This window comes from Anabrus simplex, chromosome 1 (assembly GCF_040414725.1).
Source record: "Anabrus simplex isolate iqAnaSimp1 chromosome 1, ASM4041472v1, whole genome shotgun sequence".
In the NCBI taxonomy this organism is placed as follows: Eukaryota; Metazoa; Arthropoda; class Insecta; order Orthoptera; family Tettigoniidae; genus Anabrus; species Anabrus simplex.
In genome coordinates this window covers 889,583,080-889,610,033 of record NC_090265.1, presented here as the reverse complement: position 1 = coordinate 889,610,033, position 26,954 = coordinate 889,583,080, and the positions used below count along the sequence as shown (strand labels likewise).

General features: G+C 38.9%; 1 protein-coding gene across 2 annotated transcripts in view; it reads right to left on the bottom strand.

The window, feature by feature from the left end:
* Window positions 1-847: 847 nt before the first annotated feature.
* The window catches only part of Tgi (Tondu-domain-containing Growth Inhibitor), a 104,606-nt gene continuing 78,499 nt past the window's right edge, over window positions 848-26,954 (bottom strand). The window contains exons 1-4 of one of the 2 annotated variants that reach the window (XM_068225283.1): window positions 20,925-21,079; window positions 19,411-19,680; window positions 16,563-16,718; window positions 848-1,404 (exon numbers count right to left, since the gene is read on the bottom strand). In XM_068225283.1, coding sequence (XP_068081384.1) covers window positions 1,292-1,404; window positions 16,563-16,718; window positions 19,411-19,680; window positions 20,925-20,970 — 585 coding nt within the window. In that variant the 5' untranslated portion in view covers window positions 20,971-21,079 and the 3' untranslated portion in view covers window positions 848-1,291. Of the gene's footprint in view, window positions 1,405-16,562; window positions 16,719-19,410; window positions 19,681-20,924; window positions 21,080-26,954 lie in introns of those variants that run through there. The other variant, XM_067136563.2, reaches the window with a different exon arrangement.

Genomic DNA, 26,954 nt, shown 5'->3' with positions numbered 1-26,954 from the left:
TCTCTCTGTTTATGTGTGGGAGAGAGAGAGAGAGAGAGAGAGAGAGAGACTTTTTTGTGGATGATTTTCTTGCTTAGTAGGTTGCATTCCTACTCTATGAGAGGTTTTACCTTCCACCATCAGTTGTCTTAATAGCTACCAAACAAAGCATGAAAATTTATGTAATGCATCAGGTTCATAATTGAAGTACTTTCATATTATATTTATCTTCTGCTAAGTATATCAGGCTTGAAAATGGCTTTGTACAACAGGGCAAAGTCAGCAATTTTAAATAACACCACACAACTTATTACACATATAACAGCCATTCAATTTTCAACAAGTTCATCAAAAGTACATCTTCTGTCCTTTGCATTTTGCTTCTGGCATAGAACCTGCATCTGAATTTGTTTAGAAAACTTCAGATGGGGTTAAAAATTAACCTTAAATTTTATTTGCTTGTAATTACGTAGTGGTTATATTGTGGCATACAAAGTTACGTATAAAACAGATTTCAATACAAATGAGTAACATGTAAAGTGCACGGTGGAAAGAGAAAATGGAACTGAAAAACATCATTAGTGATTTGTTATGGTATGATTTTTTAAATGAAATTACACACATGAAAGAGGAAAGGTTAATTTAGAACTGTTGCACAATATACAAAGAAGTCAATTATATTATGATATAAAGGAAACAGACATGAAGTATCAGAACTAAATTATTCTTTCCCATAAATATTTAACCTCTGCAACCAGCACAGTATTTGCTAATTGTATTTATTTTACTCGTGAATTTCTGCCTCATTTTGTATAGGTACTTATTTTCTTTCCACAGAAGAAGAAATAATGAACGGCAGTTCACAAACTTGTCTTGCTTGATGTACAATAATTTGACAGTTTGCATTTGCCATGGTACTGTAGGAATGTACCCAGTTGCTTTCCATTATAACAACTAACTGAAGTGTTACAATACTGCCATCACAACCACATTTTAGTAGTCTATTTACATTACAGAGCTCTCTTGGGAATTAAAATATTAAATCCCAATTTCTTCTTAACAACAATGCAAATTATTATCTGGCAACATTAGTTAACTGGGTAAACGAGAGCATATGACTGCACAGGTCCAATGTTGAATGTCTGCAGCCTAACAGAATGCACAAGATAAATTATAACAGAGGAACATACACAGGTCATCTTCTCAGGTCGAGAAAGCTCTAGCTGCTAATCTGGCAGTTTTCATTAGTAATGCACATTGGTGCCACAACCAATCACTATAAACTACACAAGAGAGTACACGAGAGTGCAGTTTACGTTGATATGAGCCCCCTCCTTTGTGACTTAGTTGGTCCCGTATTACTTGATCGCTGTGTCTGAAGTTTCACCCACGTGTCACCCAGAGCCTTGGCAAAGTGGTCATCAACTACAACAAATAAAAACATGCTGTTATCATAAAAATTCAAGAGCTGATATAATTCACAATCTAAGCAGCATCATTTGAAGCAGCAGTCAAATTAACACAGAAAGGATAAACTAAGATATAGGAGTTAAAGATATATCAAAGCTAAAAGGTAAATGCATTATTTTTTGTTATTTCCCACCTCTGACAATTATCTACATTCTTATGCTATGTATTCCAAGTATTCACCAATTAAACAATCCAATAAACTATATTAACTTTAAATAAGTTTGTGATATTCTGTGTAGTATTGAACAAAGTACATAACTTAAGAATTAATAAATAACCAATCACCTCATTTTGCTTTTGTCATAACCATACAAAAATTACTGACTATTCAAAGTAGACCCTTGATCCACCAATTTAAACTATGATACAGGGAAACTTCTCCAGATGACCACCCCTTTAAACAAACTGCCCCTATTCCCAAACATTTTTATCTGCCATGGAATTATATTCTCCTAAGACCAGTATGTTTCACTCTCTCTAAGATTATTACCCCATACCCCGACCAACGATCACAAATTTTCGTCATAAATCAACAATATATATCCTTTCAGACAACCAGAAAACTGTGAAAAAATATTTAGTGTGGTATTGCACATCCTTATACACACATGCACTGTTATTGGAATATTTGATTTTCATTGCTATTAGAGACCAGTGAGTAAGTGTAAGAGCAAAACGAATGTTCTTTCACTGGGAGAACAAATTGCTGTAATAAAGGAGAATGATAAAAACGAAGATCTCAATATGAAAAGTCAAATCCAAAACTGTATTGCAAATTGTAATTATTACTTAAAAGAACACAAAGAAAAAGGGAGTAAATACATTAAGAGAAGACTGTGGAAATCATAAGAAGAAGGAACAACACAGTTTTTGAATGGTTCAGTCTAGCCCCAGCTCCGACATCATCTGGACGTGGAGAAATGTTGCAAGAAAAAGCCCTCAAATTTGCTTTCGATTTAGGTGTAGTTAATTTCACCGCAAGTAATGGATGTTTGGATAAATTTTGTCCCCAACACAATATAGTCTTGCGAGCAGTTTGCAGAATATTGCAATGCATAATGTATTATTATTCGCTAATGGACCCTACTTGAGTTTGGCAAATAGTAAACCCATGAACCGCAATGGAATGATTCAGTCAGTCATTTCTGTACTGTGTGAATGTCCATAGTGTTATATTTCACTTATCTGCATCGGTGTACTGCTCGGTTATGAAGGCAGAACTGTTGGAAAACCGACCACTGGTGGTCTGCGTTTCTTAGCATATTTTCATGAAGTTTTTCTATCTAATAACGTACAATTTGCGTAATAGCCATCGAATTTAAAACTAAAGCATCAGTACTGGACAGGAAAATAACCTGGCAAATTCATATTTTGAAACATGAAAAGGGAGATCATAACTGTGCTCAACTAAAACAACCACTATAAAAATTTCCCTCAAGTCTAGAGTAACACACAGGGCTTAGCTATAATATCAGCACTTGTTTGTTTACTCTTCATAACAGGTATTGACCTATAAGGTATCCACACATACGCACAAGATGCTGTCAGTTGGTACAACTAATTTTATTCACATATATACACATAACCTTAACACGTTGAGTGCCAAGCGACCCCATTTGGGTACGTGAGAGTAGTCAAGTTTTTGAACTTCACGTCCCCATATGGGGTCTTACGTTCGTTCTAAATCGAGAACTGTGCGAACCCATTTGGGTGCGCAGTAAGTATGTATTTTGAAGCTGTATAAAGTCCCTTCTTGCCATCTGTTGGTCGTCTATTTAAGTACGTGCATAGTCCATCTTCCATTTCTCAATTCCTGATTTGGCGCGACCCCGTATGGGTACATCAAGAGTGTTTTGTAGGGTGAAAAGGTCATTGTCTATCTCGCGCACGGATCGTTTACGTAAGTGTGCAGTGCGCCGAGTTTCATTTCCTTTTTTAAGTCGTTACGAGTAAATCGAGCAGTAAAAGACAGTGGAGATAGTCAGGACGATATATCGAGCAAGTCGGACAATGATGATGTAGACAAAGTATACAGTTACACTGATTTTGAACCCAGTAGAGAACAACCATCGATCTCGCACGTTCATCCACATTGATGATCTACTGTTTTCAGCATACGCATCACCACTGTACTCCGGGTTTCCAAGCCAGCTGTTGCAACAATTATGACCGTCTTCAACAATATACAGTAGTCACTGGTTTCCCATTTTGCACAATCATCGCTACTAGGTTCTCTTACTCAAATTAAAAGTTATAAAAAAAAATTATGCACTTGTTCAGTATTCCGTAACTACTAATTGTCCTTATAATAATATTATGTTACATCCTAATTTACCAAATTCACATGATTTTCACTACTTTATATAACTACATTCTATACGAAAATATCCTAACCTAAAATCGGAAGATCGTCATTTACAAACATTTCATGGCCTAAAATGGGGGATTGTACATTTTTAGGGCTCCAATACGAACAACCTAACACATTTCTCATAATCAACAGCATATAACGCGTCCCTGCAAAGGAAAATGTAATATGACCGAGCGTCGGGACAGTAACTACTGTATAAGTACGACCCCATATGGGTGCGTGCGTACATGTACAGTTCGTAATGACCAATACGACACCATATGGGGTCGCAATATTTTACCTAATATATATAATAAGTTAGCCTAATATTTCATAAATACATCCTCATTTCAGCGATCATTTGCTTGGTTAAGCCTGTGAACGTTTTGGCACCAGAGAGTAACTAGATGTTATTAGCTCACGGCACTAGACGGCAATCCTTTGAAAATCGGTCTGGCACTCAACGTGTTAATCACAGTATCACAACAAAACACTTCACTTCGAGAATATCAATAAAGTCGCCATTATTAAAAACAACTGAATAACACAGCACATAGAGGATACAACCTTGGAACACAAATAACTTCAGCATGTCAGACACGTGGTTACATATATAATCTCTCTCTTTTTTTTTTTTTTTTTTTTTTTTTTTTTTTGCTGTTTGCTTTACGTCGCACTGACACAGACAGGTCTTATGGCGATGATGGGATAGGAAAGGCCTAGGAGTTGGAAGGAGACGGACGTGGCCTTAAGATACAGCGCCAGCATTTGCCTGGTGTGAAAATGGGAAACCACGGAAAACCATCTTCAGGGCTGTCGTCAGCGGGATTCGAACCCACTATCTCCCGGATGAAAGTTCACAGCCACGCACCCCCAACCGCACGGCCAACTCGTCCGGTCAGATATAACCTTGTTACACTATAACTCCAATAACCAATAACTTTCAAACAATAACTAACTTCACTGTCAAGACCATCTCTTTACATATATCCTGGCCAGGTTTCCAGAAAGATACATTTTAAAAAAACTACCTTCGTGAAAACTCCGGAGTGTCCAATACATAGATTACAATGTATAGAACATTCTCAATCGTTCTAGTGTCTTGTGTTTCACAATTAAAGATTACAATTTATATATACAGGTAAGAATAAATTATAATATTAATTTACAGGTACTGACATTAACTGATATAAATGTCTATATACAGTGCCTCTTTCATGACAACCTCAAAAACAGCATGATCATATCGCCCACACATATTACTTAACTACTTAAATAATACTAATACTAAATGGATGTAACACTTCACAGCTATACATATAATAATAATAATAATAATAGAGCTCGATATCTACATTAGTTACCCACGGGTGAGAGAATATTGTTTTCAAGTTATACCTGTTATCGCAATTGCATCGCCCATTGGGTTACTTTGTTCTTCCATGTTATGTTGGAAGTTACATGTTTTACACGAACTGTATATATGTTATTGACATGTATATGTTTTTAAGCTGAGGGTCTACCTGGAAATAGTGTAAGCAAATTAGCGTGGGTAAAATAATGACGTAACCAGGCAACAAGTATAAGTCATATGGATGGGAGAACAATGTCATTTTGGTCGACAGAAAGACATGTTTTTGAAAGATGTTGATGTTGGAAGTATTACACCTACAAAGAGAGGCTGTAAACAACGTAATGGGGAATAATTTTAATGGAAAAACATAAATTAAAAAATTCTGACCACTGTGGAAGGAAGAGAAAACTATTTCCTGGACATAAAATCATGTACCCTGAACGAACAGCAGACTGTCCTATTTTATTTTCTCGTAATGACACAGTAATTTCTTCTTTACAGGACTACCGTGACTTCATGATTCCGTCCACCAAAATGGCGTCGTTCTATCACCCATTGCCTATCCACGTTTATGAATTATTTTCTTGGAAGTTGTTAATGTTGGGCATGTTATGGAAATTATTTAGTCTTCTAAGCCTAAAAACATATCCATGATTCAATGTTCCTTTGAATAGCTGAGAAAATAGTAAATTTTTTTCCCCTTTTGCTTTCTTTGGCCTGTAAGTGAATGATGTTCATTCTGGCAATCAAAGGAAGTGATTACAGTCTTACTACACACAAACTTCATAGGAACTGACAAATTATATTTGGCAGTACTCGGAAAATACAAGAATCCACTTTGGTTCCACGATATTTATCAGTCACCAAGGACAGCATAGATGAGAGGAGAGATACTTCATGAGTGGGTTCCGTCAACTGACAATATGTTGACAGAAAGCAAATAAAAAAATTCCTGCTGCATTCGAAGGCTCAGCATGTGATTATGCTGCAACATTAAGGAAATGTCCATGAAAGATTTCACCCACCAAAATGTGTAACAAAAAGTATGACCATGGCATAAGCTAAGCTACAAGTGATAAGCTTTAACAGCTTCATTTCAAGTAATACTAATCCCGTATTGACTATAATCAATCAATGAATATTCAAGATAAACTTAAATATTATAACTAAGCGGTCCGCCTATTCAATACAATATATAATTTATTTTATCTAGTACATGTTTTGTCCCCTAAGGGACATCACCAGCTAATAAATTAACATTAATATATCAGAAATATATTATTAAAATTGGAAAGACACATTCATTTGTTGTAAATAGCATACTTGATTTGTATCTCTTGGTGAAAGATTTGTTGAAACTTAATAAGCATTCCTTAGATGGTATAATAAATTTAAATGCTTCAGAATTTAAAGTCAGCTCGGGGCCGTGATGGTAAATATTAAAACAGGTACATTTACCCTCACACTCACGATAGCAGCTTCCCTCACTGACTCATGGCAATCCTCAGTCCACACACACATAAAAAAAAAACCACACACACAGTACTTTGAGGTAGTACATAGTCTTCCGTATGTCGTTTCCAGCCCACCTACTCACTGGACTTACCAACACAACAACAACCACAGTTCCTCGTTCAGACCTCGATGGGAATCAACATCTTTATCAGCCAACACATCTTGTTGCCCTGAGCCCAGTCACCGAATCCCAACACACTGAGTCTCACACTGACTCCATCACGGAGTCCAACACGGATTCCGAGTTCAGCATCGACAATGACTCCACCACGGAGCCAAATTCTGTCCGACTGTCCGCAACTAGCCTCCCTTTTTATACCTCAGGTGATGAGAACCAGAATATTCGCGAGGTGGCTAGAGGTGGAACATTCCCGTTGAATAAACTCAAAAGTAAGGCAGCAGATGACAACAATACACAGAAATGCCAGTCATGCCCTCCAGGCGGACCAACTCATCAGTCCCTTCCAGGAAGTACCGAAAGGCGCTACGACAGGGCTGTGGTAAGAGCTTTTCCATGTCCTCCAGAGCTTGAAAGACAAGCCTCCCTTCCTTATGGGGTTATGTACCAATCCTAGGTCGTTCTCACGATTTCCAGTGGTGTCCACTCGTTGGTCGTAAAGTGCCTTCAATCTGTTGTTCTCTGTTCAAACTGTTCTCAATAGCGGTGCCCACATCCTCCGGTCTCCTTGTCAGATTCAGGCAGTACCTATCGGTTGGTGCAAGATGGTCCTCAGGTAGGCCAAATCAACTCCACAGTTGTCATTCGGCAGAGAACTTTGAAGCTCAGCCTCCCTCCTGGAACAGAACTTGCAGTCTTCTAAACAAGGATTTTGGGATAGAGGGATGACCTGTGGAACATGTTCATCTCACGAAGACCCTCGTAAACTTTTCTTTGTCCATCATCCATCTCCTGGCCATCTTCTGTCTTCTCATGGTGGTCTTCCAACTTCTCCTGGACGTCCTCTGTCTTATTCTGGTCCTTTTCAGTCTTCTTTTGACCGTCTTTCAGCATCTTATGGCATCTTCCACCTCCTTCCGACTTTCTCCTATCTCCATTATCAACCTCTCCTGGCTTTCTTCCATCTTCTTATAGCCTTCTTCCAACTTCAACATTTTCTGGCGTTCTTCTGCCTTCTTTTGGCCGTCTTTCATCTCCTTTCAATTGTCTTCCATCTTCTCCTCTATTTGAACCATCTTCCCATCCATCTTTTTCATCATCATCATCATCATCACACCGAAGAGTGCACTTAGCTGAGACTCCATTTTCGCATGGCCTCTGGTCTCAAGTGGCATGCAGTAATTAACAAAGATTTATATGTGGGTGTATCTACTATACACACATGTTCTGGAATGCTCCCGACAGCAGTCGAAACCTGAAGTATCTGGTCCGCTGATTCACGCTGATTACAATGGTGTACCACACACGGGGTTTATTCTAACTTCTGATACACACAATTCTAATTAACCATGAATGGCCACACTCATTAATGGCTGTCTAATTAAAAGTGTGTCTTCCTTATGGCATAGTAGGCGGTCCAGCTCCTTAATCTTACCTGGGGACGACTAATTCTTTACTTTCACTTCCCCAAGTCCAGTCACCTAATACAGCAGCTGTGAGAATATCGCTGGATTTGAACACAGGGCTACAGGCTTCACAACACACGATAACTATTCCTCGGTTCGACTCCAGAGACAGTCCAGTAATTCACACTATCACATGCAGTGAACAACTAAATAGCTCAAAAGTATTCAACAGCAGGACGATACAACAGTGAATATTAACACAGATCCATTTACCCTCACACTCATGACAGCGGCTTCCCTCACTGACTCACGGCGATTCTCAGTCCACAGAAATACACAAACACACCCCTCCCAGGTAGCACACAGTCTTCCGTTTCGAACGTCATCTCCGGTCCACCTACTCATGGGACTCTCCGACACCACAACAACCCACAGCTCCTCGTTCAGACCTTGGTGAAACATTAGGGACAGCCAACACGTCTATCGCCCTCAGCCCCACCATTGAAACCTAACACACTGACTCCACCGGAGTCCAACACTGACTCAGAGTTCAGCACCAACAGCATCCATGGAGCCCAAACCTCACTGACTGTTTGCAGCTAGCCTTCCTTTTTATAGCTCGGGTGATGTGAACCAGAATATTTGCGAGGTGGCTAGAGGCAGAACATTCCCATTGAATTTCCATGAAACTCACAGGTAAGCCAGCCAAAGAGAACAATACAGTAGAAGTCCACTTTAGCGAGTGCGGCATATAACGAAAACTCCGCTATAATGACAGTTTTTGTCTGTCCCTTCAAAATTCCTATATTAAACCAAACTCCATGACACTACAGCCCTTGAAGGGCCTTGGCCTACCAAGCAACTGTTGCTCAGTCCGAAGGCCTGCAGATTACGAGGCGTCGTGTGGTCAGCATGACGAATCCTCTTGGCCGTTATTCTTGGCTTTTGAGACCGGGGCCACTATCTCACCATCAGTTAGCTTCTCAATTCTAATCACGTAGGCTGAGTGGACCTCAAACCAGCCCTCAGGTCCAGGCAAAAATCCCTGACCTGGCCGGGAATCGAACCCGGGGCCTCCGGGTAATAGGCAGATACGCTACCCCTACACCACAGGGCCGGCTCAAAATTCCTATATTAGACTGTGTATTACCATTCGGTTACGAGAGCCCTATTAATGACGTATCCGTTATTATGAGCGATTAAGCGTGTGCAATTTTTTCCGTTACTGATATTTATGTACCCTAGTGATTATGTGCATGCGATCTATCACCTTCAGGATCATTTCCTCACTATGCCACTAGCGAGCTCTCTCGTCGACATTCGAATGCGATGTCAGAATCGATTAGTAATTCCCATCGACTGTTGCTCCGTAAAGCAAAACTGAAATGAAAGAGAACCTGATATAGTAATAAATGCATAAATAACGTGGTCGATACCAGTTGTTAAATCGTTAGAAATAAAGGCTACACGATTGCATAATTTTAATACTGAAATTAAGTACGAATGCGATACACCTCAAAATATGGCAGAGCGCATCACTGATTTAAGAGGTTTGATTAATTCTCGCGTCTGGTTACATTTCGGTAAGGCTATTCCCACATAAATTAACAGCAAGACTGTTATTATTTCTCTATATGCGGTTCAAATATGATTTTATGACACATATATACGGTTAGGTTAGGTGATGCTTTTTGAATAAGAAAACTGACTATTGATAAACTTAACCATAATAGGTATTATGTTTGATCCTGTATTGACTAATCAATCTATTAAAGAACTATTTAAAAATAGTTTCTATTTGAGTCTGTCTTGTCAATACACCTTATAATGATAGAAAACTATTTTACCATACATGTTTCAGGAAAATCAACCATTCCCTTCATCAGTGATGTCAGTTCAAGGAATAAAACTATATAACACTATCTTTTGTTTTTTCTTACAATTTAAAGAGTATTGTGTCCTAATTCAACATATCAATGAATAAAGAAACTAATGAAATACAGTAGTATGAAAATGATCATTACATAAAATTTTGTTGAACTGAATGAGAATACCTAAATAAATGTAAGATCTTCAAGTTTTTAATTTTTTTTTGGCTATAAGGTACAAAGAATATGTTAATGCAGTCAAACATAAAAGATATTCGGCAATGGGAGAACTTATGGTTAAAAACAATCATAAATTTACAGATATTTCTAATGACATGGAATTAATACATTTGGCCAAAAAGGGAAAATTCATGAATGTTTTGGAAAGTTTAGAAATTTATCTTGCACAAAAAATGATTTTGAATCAAATTTAAATGAGAGAAGTACAGAAGATAACCCACTGTATAAACTAGCATTTGATCATTTAAGGAAGGAAACTAAAAGAAAAGATAAAGATAGTGTTATATTTTTTAATTCCTTGAACCGACATCACTGATGAAGGGAATGGATGATTTTCCCGAAACATGTATGGTAAAATAAATAGTTTATCATTATGAGGTGTATTGATAAGGCAGACTTAAGTAAAAACTATTTTAAATAGTTCTTTAATAGATTAAGAAAACTGAAGCGTTTGCCACAAAGTGCGACCTCAGTATCGTTTTCTCTCTATTTACACTTGTGAGATCTCTCATCGACATTCGAAGGCAATGTCGGGGTCAGTTAGTAATGCCCATCGACTGCTGTTCTCTAAAGAAAATTCTGACTGATAGAGGATAACACGTTTTCGTAATAAATGCGTAAATAACATGACAGATAGCAGGTGTTAACTTGTTGGAAATAAGGGCTAAGTAAACAATCACTTAATTTTAATACTATACACTGAAATTAAGTAAGAATGCGATACACCTCAAGATATGGCAGAGCGCATCACTGATTTCAGAGGTTAGATTATATTTTCTTATGTCTGGTTAAATTTTGGAAAGGCTATTCCCATGTAAGTTTATATTGAGAAGGTTATCATTTCTCTACTGGCACTTGAAATATGTTTTCATACTACATATAGTATGGTTAATTTAGGTTAGGCGACGCTGTTTGACTAAGAAACCTGAAACGTCTGCTACAAAATGCGATTGAATATCTTCGGTACGGTATAGCTTTCTCGCTATGTACATTTGCGAGCTCTCTTGTCGACATATGAAGGCGACGTTGGAGTCGATTAGTAATACCCGTCGACTGCTGTTCCATAAAGCAAAATTGAAATGAAAGAGGAAAACATGTTTTCGTAATAAATGGGTAAATAATGTGGTCGATAGCAGTTGTTAAATCTTTAGATATAAAGGCTGAAGTAAACGATCGCATACTTTTAGTACTGAAATTAAGTATGAATGAGATACACCTCAAGATATGGCAGAGCGCATCATTGATTTCAGAGATTCGATGATATTTTCTCACGTCTGGCAACATTTCGGTAAGGTTATTCCCACGTAAATTTACACCGAAAACATTATAATTTCTCTTTAGGTGACGCCGTTTGAATAAGAAACCTGAAGCCTTTGCCACAAAATGCAAATTTTTTAGGTATCGTTCTCTCTGTCGACGCTCTCTTGTCGACATTCGAAGGCGATGTTGGAGTCTTTTCAAAATGAAATGCAGTATCAGATTACGAAAAAAAAACATACAAGCTGCAGTGTAGATATCATCTGCAAAAACGCAAGTTTTAAACAAAATGATTGCAGTTTCATACAGATTTTAATGTGCATGTTTTTTTTCCCCCCGACTTTAACGAAAAATCGGATATAACGACAATCTGCTATAGCGAGTAAATTTTTCGCCGTTATGAATTCTCGCTATAACGGACCTCTACTGTACATGGAAATGCCAGTCATGCCCTCCAGGCCGGCTGGGAACTTCCCAGTTGGCTGACTCACCAGTCCCTTCCAAGAAGTACGGAAAGGGGCTATGACAGGCCTAGCACGTATCAATATTTTTATATCTACATACCCAGGACTATCTCTCTGCACATGTGACTTTCTTCACTGGAAGCGCACTTTAACGTGCTGTCTTTTGTTACCGTCTTAGATGCAGGCTGATATAAAAGAATGTAAAGTAGCCTGTGAAGTCTGAATATCTTGGCATGCCATCATTCAGGAATCATTAACAAGACTAAAGCAAAGAACTTCCGCAATTTACACGTTACAAAATACTGTACGTACCAAAAGACATGATAAAGCGCAGTGCCTCAGGACAGAAAGATGTGTGCTGTGTATTAGGTAGTAATGTTTTAATAATAATATTTATGGAAGATACCCTAAATTTACTCTTGTTTTACCTCTCGCAATAACCTTCGTGGAGTTTAAAAAAGCTTATGACTGTATCCATAGACCTTCAATGTTGGAAATCTTAAGAAATTTCGGGCTCCATCCAAAATTTTTTTTTTTTTTCCTACTTGCTTTACATTGCACCGACACAGATAGGTCTTTTGGCGACGACCATCCAAAATTAATCAAAGTGATAGAACTCATCTTAACCAAAACTAAGTCAAAAGTCAAGTTCAGAGGGGAATTCTCTGAGCTATTCATCATAAAAACAGGTTTAAGACAAGGAGATTGCTTGTCACCACTGCTATTCAACTGTGCCTTGGAATGTATAATGAGGGAATGGTAAAAGATTAACCCAAAGAACATCCAAATTGGAAGACCCAAAGAGAACATAAGTTTAAATTGCCTACGATTTGCCGATGACCTTGCTCTCTCGTCCAACAATATTCAGGAAACCAGACAACAAGTTATATCACTACAGGAAATAGCACAGAAAATTGGTCTTGGAATATCTTTTGAAAAGACAGTAATCATGCTAACTGACCCACCATTCATAAACAAAATTGCCACAGGAGACCAAGAAATCAAAATTGTAGATAAATTTAAGTATTTGGGAGAAATCATAACATATAACCTCAATGAAAAGCCAGCATGGCATAACAGAATAAATAAAATTACCAGAGCACAATATGTCACCAAGAATATCTACAACAAAAAGGGCCTGTCAATAGCAACAAATTTAAAACACTACAAAACAGACACTCAATAAGAAATATCATCATCATCTTCATTTCCCGTTTTCAGCTTCCCGGGTCGGGTTGTGAATCAAGGACCTCCATTGCTGCCTGTCTCTCCACCACTCTTCTCCTTTTGTACATCTCATACGCACGTGAAACCATCTTCAAAGCAACTAACACTGCACAAATAGACAAAATACTCAAGATAGAGAGAAGAATCATTAGAAAGTGCATCAATAAATCATACTAAAAAGATGGACACTGGAGAGTAGCTTCTAATGAAACAGTCTACAAGAAAATAGAACCAGTAATGAGCACAATCAGGAAGAAACACATTTCATTTTTTGGACTTATAATCAGGACACCAGAAAGTAAGTGCAACAGTAAGTGGATTACGGGAATCAAGGAAGATATGGATGAACTTACAAATTACAGTGGAAGACTTAAGAAACGAAACTGACAAAATCAGGAAACTCACAGACAAGCAAACCAGACTGCAAACCAGAATCAATTAACAGACAATAGGAAGGATGATTTCTAATGAAGATAAGATCCGAGAGAATGAAGAAGTACTGGGCTGACAGGAAACTGAAAAATTCTTTGTATAAAGTTGGCTAGAGTGGTCCAATGAAGGCCATAAAATGTAAATGAATAAAAATGTATTTGCTTTACGTCCCACTAACTACATTTATGGTTTACGGAGATGCCGAGATGCAGGAATTGAGTCCCGCGAGAGTTCTTTTACGTGCCAGTAATCCACCGACACGAAGCTCACGTATTTGAGCACTTTCAAATACCACCGGACTGAGCCACGATCGAACCTGCCAAGTTTCGGTTAAAATGTCGGCGCCTAAACCGCCCGAGTCACTCAGCCTGGTGGGCGATAACTAGTTCAGAAAGAAAGAGCTTTTGAATTGTGGGGTTACAGAAGAAAGCTGAAGGTAAGATGGGTAGATCGAATCACAAATGAAGAAATACTGAATCAGATTGGTGAGAGATCGATTTGGCAACATTTCACCAGAAGGGACAATATGATAGGACACATCTTAGGACACCCAGGACTTGTTTGGTTAGCTTTAAATTTTCTTTTCTTAAAATGTTATTGGATTTATGTCCCACTAACTACTCTTTACGGTCTTTGAAGGTGCCGCAGTGCTGGAATTTAGTCCCACAGGAGTTTTTTGATGTGCCAGTAAATCTACTGACACGAGGCTGATGTACTTGAACACCTTCAAGTACCACCAGACTGAGTCACGATTGAATCTGCCAAGTTGGGGTCAGAAGGGCAGCACATCAACCATCTGAGCCACTCAGCCTGGCGGTTAGCTTTTAAGGGAAATGTAGGAAGTAAACACGGCAGTGGAAGACAAAGGTATGAATATCACAAACAGATTCGAATAGATGCAGGATATAGAAGTTATGTAGAAATGAAAAAGTTAGCAAAGGATAGGGTAGCATGAAGAGCTGCATTAAACCAGTCTATAGACTGATGAAGCAAACAACAACTTGCTTTCTTTAGACATAAGAGTAAAATAATAAACCATGTGGTATGAATTTCAGATAACATCAAAAAGTCTACAATCCTTGATCTGTGGATTTCTCTTCTAACATTACTTACATGTATTCCACTGTAGATCAGAAGGCTTATTTTGTGAATATATACGTATTTCTTGGTAAGATAGTAACAGGCATCTCTTCAAAGTGTAATGTAACCATGTGCAGAGGAGGTTAGAAGAAGTTGATGATAACGATAATAATAATAATAATAATAATAATAATAATAATAATAATAATAATAATAATAATAATAATAATAATAATAATATGCAAATTATATTAGTGGATAATAATTGTTAAGTGATTGTGGTAATTTGCTCTAATGATTTATTGGGTGGTCTATTGAAATATGTTGTATGCGTTACCTCATAGTTTTGTAGGATGTACGAAACTCTTCTTGATTTAACTTCACTTATGATCCATATGAGAAGACTTAGAGTAATTAACCAGGGATCATTCTCATATATTTCTGTTGTGCTATCACTAGTGTGTTAGATTTTAACTCCCATACTTCGCATTTGTAATTGTTTACTACAGGAGAGTACATTTATAAAACAATTTTGTGCGATTACTGAAATATTTTTGAAGGTAAATGATAAAATTCATTTCTATTTACACAAAAATTATCTATGGTCTTTCCCATGATGCTCATAATTTGGACATCTACACACTTTGAATAATTAGGTAGAATTAATTTTTAGAGACAATGGCCAAGAATACAACAGATTAAAAGCACAGGACCATACATAAAAAAAGTCTTTATGCAGGTTCTGTTTTTATTCGTCTAGTCCATGAATGCAACATGAAGGTTACACTATCAGCAATTTATTGAAAATACTGTGATAAGATAGCCACCATTTTGTTTGCTAGACCTTGCCAGGGTGCAGGGAGGAGCGAGCTATCTTGGGCCTGTCTGAGAGCAGTTGACATCACTGCTAACTATTGGCTCCGTCGTCCTGATGTGCGGCAACCACTCAGCAAAGACTAATCAAGAGTGAAAGGCTGGACCCTCTCCTTAAATATCTCTTGAAACCTCAGGCAACTATTGAAAACTTCAAGAGGATTGGAGGTCATGAATATTCCATGTGAATCCGCCTTCTGGGTTATTCTCGGCTGCTATGCCTGGCCCATAAAAGGCGGACAGGCAGCCAGTCACAATGAGTGGTGTTTGTGAAGCTGACTGTCTTGAGTAAAGGAGAGTACAATCGAGTGGACTGAGTGCTGTGTTGACTGTCATGGAGTGCTGAGTGAAGTACTGAGTCCTGCGAAAGTACTGCCATGAGCACAGTAAAGTCAGAGGGTGTTCAATGTTGGAGTGCTGAGAGACTTGTCATCGCAGTGGACTGTTGTGAAGTGTGTTCATTCACCGAGTTATGGAGGTGTGCTCTAGCCGAGTGTGTGTCATGAAGTGAGTGCCCTGGTTGTGTGTCAGCATGGAGTCTGACGGAAACCAGCGAGGGACAATGAATGGAGACTGTTGGAGTGTGTGACTGACAAACAAATGACAGTGGCTTTTTGCAACGGATAGTGACTACGCTCAATATAACAAACTGTATAGTGTGTAACTAGTGCCTGTTAGTGTGTAAGCTGATCAAAACTTTGCCATAGAATTAAAACCAGGTATGTGTTTATTTATCACCCCCATCATGATACAATATCTATGAAGATGCATCAACACAATAATTTTTATACATGGGCAGCTATCTTTTTTCTCTCTCTCGATGAATAAATTCTTCCTTTTGTGATGCAAAATATCATTGTGTTGCTTTCTAACAACAACGTATTAGAGACCTCTAAAATCTTCCAGAAATATAGCCATCTAAATATTACCTGAGAGTCCAGTTATTGTGACACTGTCGCCATCCTCGTTGTTGTTGTTTATGGCTACACTGCTGTCCATTACATGTTCCTCATTAGAGAACACACTCATGTAATCCTTCCCCAACGAACGTCGGAAATGCTCATCTATCACTGGATCACACATGCCTGGAAGAATGGAAACATTCCTTTGTATGCTATCTAAAACACAGAAAACCTTAAATAGGCACATAATCCTTGAATTCCATTTATAATTTTTCCAAGCAAAATATTTAGTGTAACTGAGCAGTGAGGGAGTGAGTATTGTTTTACAGGGAAAATAATCATCCCCTTCAACTGATCAATATTTTTTGAAGTAAAATTAAGAGACTTCCACTTTTCAATGCATGTATTATTTGTGTTATCAAACGAGAAAACTTAATTACAAGGACATGCTTCGTCACTTAGTTTTGAGACATCTTCAGCTTAGAAGACAATAGCACATAAAAGGACAAGAAACACATTATTTAAAACACAGATAAGCAGGACAGGTGAGTGCTGTCTTCATATTACATGACGTCACGCAGAAGGCGGCCAGGGAGAGAAAGAAGTGAGCACGTTGCGGGAAGACACCCCACTGGTTGATGGCATTGTGGATTGATTTGGTTAAGGATCCATCCTTGGAAATCAGACAGTCATACATATTTAGTGCTTTTGCTGTCTGGAGAGCATAGGATCTTTAAGAAAGATTATGTGTAATAGCATCACTCCAGAGGCTTGTGGCTAACATTTCCATTTTCTTACTTCAAACGGTGTCACCTAACCTAGGTTTACCACGCACGTATTATGAAGACATATTTCAAGCTCTCTGTAGAATAATTATAATATTTTCACTATAAATTTACATGGGAAGAGCCTTTTTGAAATTTAACAAGACATGAAATTACATAACCTAACCTCTGAAATTAGTTAAGCACACTGCTGTATCTTGAGAAGGAGAAGTATCACATTCTTATTTTCAGTGGATAGTATTAAAATTAAGCAATCATTTACTTCAGCCTTTATTTCTATGGAGTTAACAATGGCTGGCATTGAACTTATCTTGATGTTTGCTTACACCAGACGAAGACTCAAGAGTTGTAAGGAGACCTCAGGTTCGCTCAAGATCGATGAATCGATATGGAAGATGATCGATCGCATTCAATATAAACGCTGGAGTAGAGTCATATACTATATTTGATAGAGTGTATGGATATTGATAACAGATACAAACTAACGTGCCCAAATTTGCCTATAATAATGGATGAATGAGTAAAAGGGTTTTTATTGTAACCAAAGGATATTGCACAGATTAATGTAGGAATTTTCGAAGGTTATAATAGCAATGCCATTAAAACGGTGTTTCTCTTCTGCTACAGTGGTCGCGGATGGACGTGCATCTGAGCCTGACATCTCACCTTAGCCGTAAAAGTGCCCATGCTCTAATTTCCTCTTCTGCCTTGAATCATCCTCAGCAAGCTTATGATGTCTTTTTCGTAGATTCTTTATGTCCCATAACCAAAACGAATAGAAATAAATATTTGAGAATTTTTACATTTCCTTAACGCTAAATGCAGAGTATTCCCTATTGTGAATTATGTTAAATTGAATATAAAATAGTATTGCTCTTATGGAATAATTTTCGGGACTGGGAATTTCTTCCATTAAATGCGGGTTTACATTAAATCGAGGTCACGCAAAATCGGTGTTAAGCTGTATTATGTAATAGCATAGTATTTTATGTAGTGTAGTACAGTATATAATAGCACAGTAGAGCTAAGTATAGTTGTAGGTCAACTTCAGGTCAGTGAGAGAGAGAGAGAGAGAGAGAGAGAGAGTGTGTGTGTGTAAGAGTACTGTGTCATGTCAGGGTCTAGCAAGAGGAAGGCAACCACCAAGAGAACCAAGTTCTTAGGACAAGGGACTCCACTAAGGAGTCCAATCTGGAAAATGATTTGTGTTGTGCAAAAGCTTTTTTTTTTTTTTCAATCTGCTCTATATCACACCGACACAGATGGGTCTTGTGGCGATGATGGAATAGGAAAGGGCTAGGAACAGGAAGAAAGCGGCAATGGACTTAATTAAGGCACAGCATTTGCCTAGTGTGAAAATGGGAAACCATGGAAAACCATCTTCAGGGTTGCCAGCAGTGGGGTTCGAACCCACTATGTCCTGAATGCAGGCTCACAGCTGCACGCTCCTAACCGCACGGCCAACTTACTTGGTAATGTGCAAACTATTGAGTATCCTAGTGAAAGTATATTCACGGATTCTAGATAACTGACTGACGAAGTGAGTACACCTGCCCAAAGAGGCAAGGCAGAAAAGGATCACCGAATTAAAAGTAATAGTCTGGGAAATCAGGGGACCAGAAAAATAAAAAAGAAGTATTGTCAGGGAAGACACTGATGTGCATAAACTGCCAAGGATGGATCTGTAACCAAAAGCAGTCCAGAGTATATGAACATATTATACTAACACACATAACCCAAACTACTGGCACAAACATAAACAAAATACAAATTAAAGTCTGTTTTCTTTACATACGGTGTTCTCCAACATGCAAGTTAGGGGGAAGATGAAGCATGGGCACAGAAAGAAGAGGAGGAAGGACTTGGTAGGACAAGATCTGATGGAAAAGAACTTAAATACAGAAGCAGTCCAGGGCAGAAAGAACTTGAAGAGACTTGTTAGAATTCGTGACCATGCATAGTGTGGGATAAGCTGCAGAAGAAGTAGTAGTCTATAAATAAATAAGCTCTACTCTACGCTTTTATAGAAGAGAGATATACAAACTAGTCATATTTCTGGAAAATTACCAGATATATGGTTTAAAAAATACCTGAAAGAAGCTCGCGACGGTGCCCCTTTGCTGGGGGCGCACAAGTGATAACAGATGGTCTAGCAGGAGGACGGTACCCAGGTGCTGATACAGTTTGGTTATAAGATGGAGGCAGGCCACGAGCAGAGCGACTACGAGTGGACATGTCCAGTGGTGTATCTCCAGACACAGCCTCTGCAGCAGCGGCAGCATGTGGAGTATAACGACACCGCCGCTCACGCCGCCACCTACCAGAGGGGAGCTCTTTTGAAGGCCGGCTGCGGGCGTCATCTAAAACATAACATACAAGAAGCTTAGGAGGCTAAAGAAAACATTCTTGCATAGAAATTATTTAATCCCCCATTCTCACATTCTCAAAACATATCAGTAAAAAAAAAAAAAAAAAAAAAAAAAAAAAAAAAAAAAAAAAAAAAATCTGATCTTCCAAACAGCAAAACTGTTCAAAGAAACAAAGAAAAATAGATGCATAAAACCAAAACCAATCCAGCAGCTGTTCACCACTTCCTGCAATATAAATGTTACGTTGACTACCAACCCTGTCAGAGAGCTGAATGATTATATACAGTATTATGAGATAATCATAATCTCAGACTTGGATGATTACTTTGAGCATCTCCACAAACCATAAAAGTAGTTTGTGAAATGTGAAACCAACATTATTATTATTATTATTATTATTATTATTACTACTACTTGGAATATTAAGTGATAGCTATCTGGGGATATGATTACAGCTTACTCAAATTAATAAGATTCAATTCAACTGAGAAAGAAAGGGATATACAAGAAATAATATTTTTTCTGCCTAGTCTTTCTCCAACTACTTGAGGAACGCACAAAACAATAGTATCACAATCCCCTACAAAACAGATGTTTCACAACAACAACAAAACTTCAGGAAACAAACAGCAAAATTTCAATTCGCTAAAGACATCTCTTCCTCAAGATGTGTACAAATTAGATCATTATTTGGAATACGGTACATACAAATCTAACAAGATACAGCAGTAGCTCAAACTTGTCTGGAAGGATCACGGAAACTGTTGCTGTTCAGAGTTAGTTCAACAAATCAAGAAGCGAGATTGTGGTGGTGGTGGTGATTGTTTTTTTAAGAGGAAGTACAAGTGGACAACCATCCTCCACGAAACGAGACACAACCACCCAAACTGGAACATAGGCTACTCCTAATAACTCTAATGGTTTTCCACATCCAAGATTGAAAAATGCTGAAAGAGTTTCTAATTTACATATACATGTATGCTGGCCATTTACAGAAAGCAATAGGGTAAATTTTGTAACAACGCGGCGGCGATATTTTAATACCATTGCTAAAAGCATTCTTAACAGGCAGTTTTAAATTTGTAAAAAAAAAAAAAAAAAAAAAAAAAACATGTATCAACACCGATCACGTTTGGAAGGTTTCACAAAATAAATAAAATCTCCCACCAAACAGAAATCGCTCCGCAACTCCAACAATACATTTCACAGCGTATTTTGTGTCATGTTTAACTCACCTGAGATCCAAGGCCGCCACACACGTGGGACCGGCAGCGTGTCCATGGCCAGCGTGCCTGCCTACACACCGCCGACCTCATGAATGGAAAGAGAGGGAGCGCAATTACGCAGAGGAACCCAAAAAACGAACTATGCTGTGCCGCAGAGATCGTACCGTGTCGACATACTCGAGATGCACAACAGACCACCACAACATGACGGGAAGTTCCTTTTAAGGATCGAGTTCGTACTTCCGCTAACACTCTCACTGCGTGGTAAGCATAACAGTCCACCTGTTCCGTACCTCACAATCAATCTATTACACACGAAGTAGGCACTCCTCACGACATTACGACAGAAATTTCTGAATGAAAGATGCACGGAGGCTATATTACATATCCAGAAAATCCGCATCCATTTTACTGGAGTACGCCTTCTATCCTGTTTTTGGGACAGTTTTGTTAAACATTGTAAGTACCGTACCTATTTGTCATTACGACGAGTCAAATAAAGAAACCAGATTCATTGCAATATTGCCTATGACGACGTCTGAAGAGTAAACTGATTAGCAAAAATGCATATATTAAGTATACCGTTCAAAAGGGAGAACCCGATGTGAATCAGTGTGTCGGTCTCTTGATCCCAAAATCGCGGGTTCAAATCCAGAGGTACGGCACCGGTAGTCCGATTCTTGAATTGCCTAAAACAGCCCGTTCGGCAATCCATGTCGTACGACGTAGGCTTGTAAACATTATATGGAGAAACATACTGTGTCTAATCAATAAAATGAATAATAATCAGGCATTGGTCCCTAATGAAGATCGGTTTCTATGCCATCTTGTAGAGCGCAACGCCAAAATTGACAAGCAGTCAGCCTACATAGCGTAAAATTAAAATGTCTGCACACGGTAGCTAAGGCCATACAATCAACATCATCGAGATAATTCGATACCAGTACTGATTTATCTTTTGGTACCAAAAGTCTTTTTGATATAAAATTTAATAAGAAATGCTTCACAGGATGGCTTGCAGACTACTAAATAGTGAATATGGAGAACAGATGCCCTTGCTGGCGAGATGTAGTGTTTACATTGCACTATGTCTTCTGGTATGGGCTATATCAAATTTGTTATTTTCATTGACCGGTCTCAGTCTCATCCTTGGCTTTGACAATATGAAAGTGACTGAGGTATGAGTGATGCTGGTAATACCATTACTTATGCAGCCAGTCCCTGTTATGGATGGTGTGAAAATATCACTCATAGGGTCGGTTGGTGCATGTATTTCAGTGGGCTTGGCAGACTGATATGTAATAGCAACTGCTGGCTCAGTGAGGAAAGCAACGGGAAACTACCTCACTCCTCATTTCCCTAGTACGCCTCTTCAGTGACGCCTAGGCTATTTGTGACAGCTGTTGGCGGAGCTGCAGAGGATCAAACCAGCCTTCGGGCTGAATACCCAACATACATGGAGAACAGTACTTTTGAGCGAATACTTTTTTTATAGTGTTACCAGAGGTCTACTTTAATACTCTCTTTTCTTTTCTTGAGTATAATACTTGTACCACCGGGCGAGCTGGCCGTGCGCGTAGAGGCGCGCGGCTGTGAGCTTGCATCCGGGAGATAGTAGGTTCGAATCCCACTATCGGCAGCCCTGAAGATGGTTTTCCGTGGTTTCCCATTTTCATACCAGGCAAATGCTGGGGCTGTACCTTAATTAAGGCCACGGCCGCTTCCTTCCAACTCCTAGGCCTTTCCCATCCCATCGTCGCCATAAGACCTATCTGTGTCGGTGCGACGTAAAGCCCCTAGCAAAAAAAAAAAAAAAAAAAAATACTTGTACCTGCGTACCACGTGACCTTGCCGCGGTGGGGAGGCTTGTGCAACCCAGTGAAGCAGATATACCACTTTTCACGAGAGTTTAATACTGATGTAAACAAATACACCTTATCTTTACACGTGGACATAGACGTAGTTGATTGGAGAAGCAACCGTCGTACTCATTCGACTGTATGCGAGCTCGAAGAAAAGTAGTACGTCGCATTTTTAATTTAGTTTAGTTTATTACATTTAGAAGGTTTGGAAGAGTACGTAATCAAATTAAAATAGGGTTGATAAATACCAAAAAAATAAATCAGTACTGGTATAGAATTATCTCGATGATGTTGATTGTATGGCCTTAGCTACCGCGTGCAGACATTATATACATATATACTAGCACTTTGCCCGCGGCTTCGCTCGCGTCATACTGGAGTTATGTTCCATTATATTTTTTATTTCAAATTTTCTTTTGAAGACCATAGAACCAATCCCATGAGTTCATCAACTTCCGTAAGAAATGTAAGACGTAAATGATGTGGTTTCCCGTCCCGGCTTCGGCCGGAATTGAAAAGTTTCACGTGTATTCCGAGTTTGCTATTAAATGATATTTAAAATTCCCTATGATCTCGAAATATAAATATATCATTTTACATACTTCGTTTGCAACAATTTCTTTGCCTGCTTTATGAATGGAATGCAACAAAAATGAAATCTATATATATAAAATAAGAGTTTTGTCTGTACATTGCTCAGAATTTGAAAATAATGGTATTTCTGTATCGGTCATGTCCATAGTAACAAGAAAATGCATTTTTTACTTTTCCGTAATTTCTGTCTGTCTGTCTGTATGTATGTACACGCATCACGAGAAAACTGTTGAAGAGAATTTAATGAAAATCGGTATGTGAAGTCGGGGGATGAGCCTCTACAATCTAGGCTATAAATCATTTTGCTCACGCTGAGTGAAATGGTAGTTTAGGGGAAGGCCTACAATTGAATTCTCAGCTATTTATGTTATTAGTGGTCTAATGAAAATCGGTATGTGAAGTCGGAGGATGAGCCTCTACAATGTAGGCTATAAATCATTTTACTCACGCTGAGTGAAATGGTAGTTTAGGGGAAGGCCTAAAATTTAATTCTAAACTATTTATGTCATTAGTGGTCGTATTTTAAAGAAAATGGGTAGGCAAAGTTGGGGAATAAGTTGCTACAATCTAAGCTATCAATAATTGGATTCACGCTGAGAAAAATGGTAGTTTAGGGGAAGGGCTAAAATTTAATTCTCAAATATTGTTATTAGTAGTTCTATCTTGATGAAAATCGGTATGCAAAGTCAGGAAATAAGTCGCTATAGTCTAGGCTGTAAATTATTTTATTCACGCTGAGTGAAATGGTAGTTTAGGGGAAGGCCTAAAATGTAATTCTCAAATATTTCTTATTAGAGGTGTAATCGATGAATGCTACATAACTAAGGTTATATAGTATTAAATTTCCTATTATTCATGTCTTATACATTGTTACCGTACTGGCTATGATCACAAAGATATTCATGAATTTGGGTTTTTGTTACTAACTCCATATCAGCGCCGAGTAACGAGAAAATGGGTAAACAGTATTTAATGAAAATCGGTATGTAAAGTCGGAGAATAAGAAACTACAGTTTATGGTATAAAATATTTTACAAATCACAGAGTCGAAAGAAAACTAAATGTGAAGGCCTACAATATAGAAAGCTCATAACATTGATCAACAATAACATTACATTGACCATTGTTTGTCGTGATGTGCTTTGTGTCTTCTGTTGCCCCTCATCTCCGGTAGATAGGATTACTGCTACGTACAGAGTATTTTTATTTGATTTACGCTGCACGGACATAGATAGGTTTTGTGGCGACGATGGGATAGGAAAGGGCTAGGAGTGCCTTAGGCCTTAATTAAGGTACAGGCCCAGCATTTGACTGGTGTGGAAGTGGGAAACCACGGAATACCATCTTCAGCGCTGCCGACAATGGGGTTCGAATCCACTATCTCTCGGATGCAAGCTCACAGCTGCGCACCGCTAACCACACGGTCAACTCGCCCAGTCGTACAGAGTGTAACAGCCTGTCTGAATATTGATGGGAAGTAACTGGGGAGTTAGATGACTTTCTTCTTTAGCATGCCATTCCCCTGGTTTATAAATTTTCTGATACTACTGGTACGTAACACACTGGATCATCACTGGTCATCCCAGCTCTGGAACTTTGGACTATTATATTGGCACCGCAATCTAACCACAGTACTGTGCGTTAAAAGTGATAAAACGTGCGGCTTTCCATTTGATCGAGTATTTTATATGATAGCATTGCTTTTAATCGCTACATTCATACTTACGTTTTTGTAATGACCTATGTTGATTTCAGGTTAGGAAAACCACAAAGTCAGTCTTTCTGAGAATCCCGTAGCGAAGCACGGGTACATCAGCTAGTATTAAAGATATGAGTGAGCTTATTTAAATTGTCTTAATCTTAAAAGTTAACTTTGAATTATGAAATAAAAATACAGAGTTAAAATACAAATATTTGCTATCGAACTAAATTATAATTTTAAAGATTTAAAGCAGGGCCATCCAAACAGCGCTCCCCGAGCGCTAGCGCTCTGGCCGCGCTCCAAGCCTCCGAGCGCTTTGAGGGAAGGTAGTTTCGGTAGTGGAGGGAGGAGCTTGGCTGGCTGAGCGAGCGGTCTGCCCGCCGGGCCGAAGAGAGCAGCCGATTTTTTTAGTGTGCCACTAAGATTTTATGTGTTAAAAAAAACACAATTTGTAACACCACTACCGTGCCAACCTCAGGGATGATTACGGTGATTTGACAGACGCCAGTCGCCAATCGAAGTTGGAAGGATTGAAAGAAAATTTCAAGCAGCACTGTTCTGTATTGTTGTTTTAATTTTTAAATGCTTGTTTATAAACGGGAATGAATAAATGATTGAATTATCTGAAGAACACAAAAGTTGTGACTTACCGTATTTTTGTCTGATAGGAGATTGAGGAGAGTGAGGTTGGTGGACCCACTTTACGAACAAGCTACAAATGCTCGTCGCAAATTGCCAAAGCTGGGAAACCCTTCGCGGAAGGGAATGTAATCGAGGAGTGCCTAATGGACGCGCTGGCATGTATTTGTCCTATGAAGCTATTTGAGAAATTTCACGAAATATCTCTTTCTCCTCACACTGTGGCTCGCAGAATAGACAATATGGCCGTTGATATGGAACAACAATTAATGGAGAAGGCAGCAAATTTTGTATCCTTTTCCATCGCCCTCGACGAAACAACCGACATTGCGGTCACAGCTCAGCTCGTTATTTTCATTCGAGGGTGGATGACGATATTCGGCTCACCGAGGATTTCCTAGACTTGGTAGCTCTCAAAGACACCACTACCGGTTTCGATATTTTCAAAGCAGTGTGGGGGGGGGGGGGGAGTGTTTTTGAGTCAATGGGATTAAAATGGGAGCGGTTCACGAGTGTAACGACGGATTGAGCATCTGCATTACGTAGTCTACGAACGGGGTCCCTCAGCTATGTAAAATTAAAAATGACTGAGAGCGGCACTACCCTAATGGCGGCGATCCAGTGCTTGATACACCAGGAGGCAATCTGTGCAAAAGTCGCCAAGCTTAAAGACGTAATCGGAACAGTTGTGCGAGTGGTAAATTTTCTTCGATCCTATGGACTCACGCACCGTCAATTCAAAGAGTACCGGGCGAGTTGACCGTGCAGTTAGGGTCGCACATAGAAGTAGACGAAAAACTACCGTTCCTGGATGTGCTAGTAATACGTAACCCCAATGGGACGCTGAGTCGCGCAGTATACAGGAAACCCACTCACACAGACAGGTACCTACACGCCTCGTCTCATCATCACCCATCACAAAAGCAGGCTGTCCTAACATCACTAGTAAACAGGGCCATAGCGATATCTGACGCAGAACACCTCGAGGAAGAAAAAGAACACCTCACGGAAACCCTTAGGAAAAATGGCTACTCGCTCAATAACATCCGACGAGTCCTTAAAAAATCAGAAGAGAAGAAAGAAAAGACCGCCGCAGGAGAAAACAACGGGAAAGAAGAACTGACCCGCCAAAAAACAGCGATACTGCCATACATTAAAAACACTACAGACAGGATCGGCAAGATACTGGACAAATACAACATAAAAACTATCTATAAACCTCACCGTAAGCTAGCCCGTTAT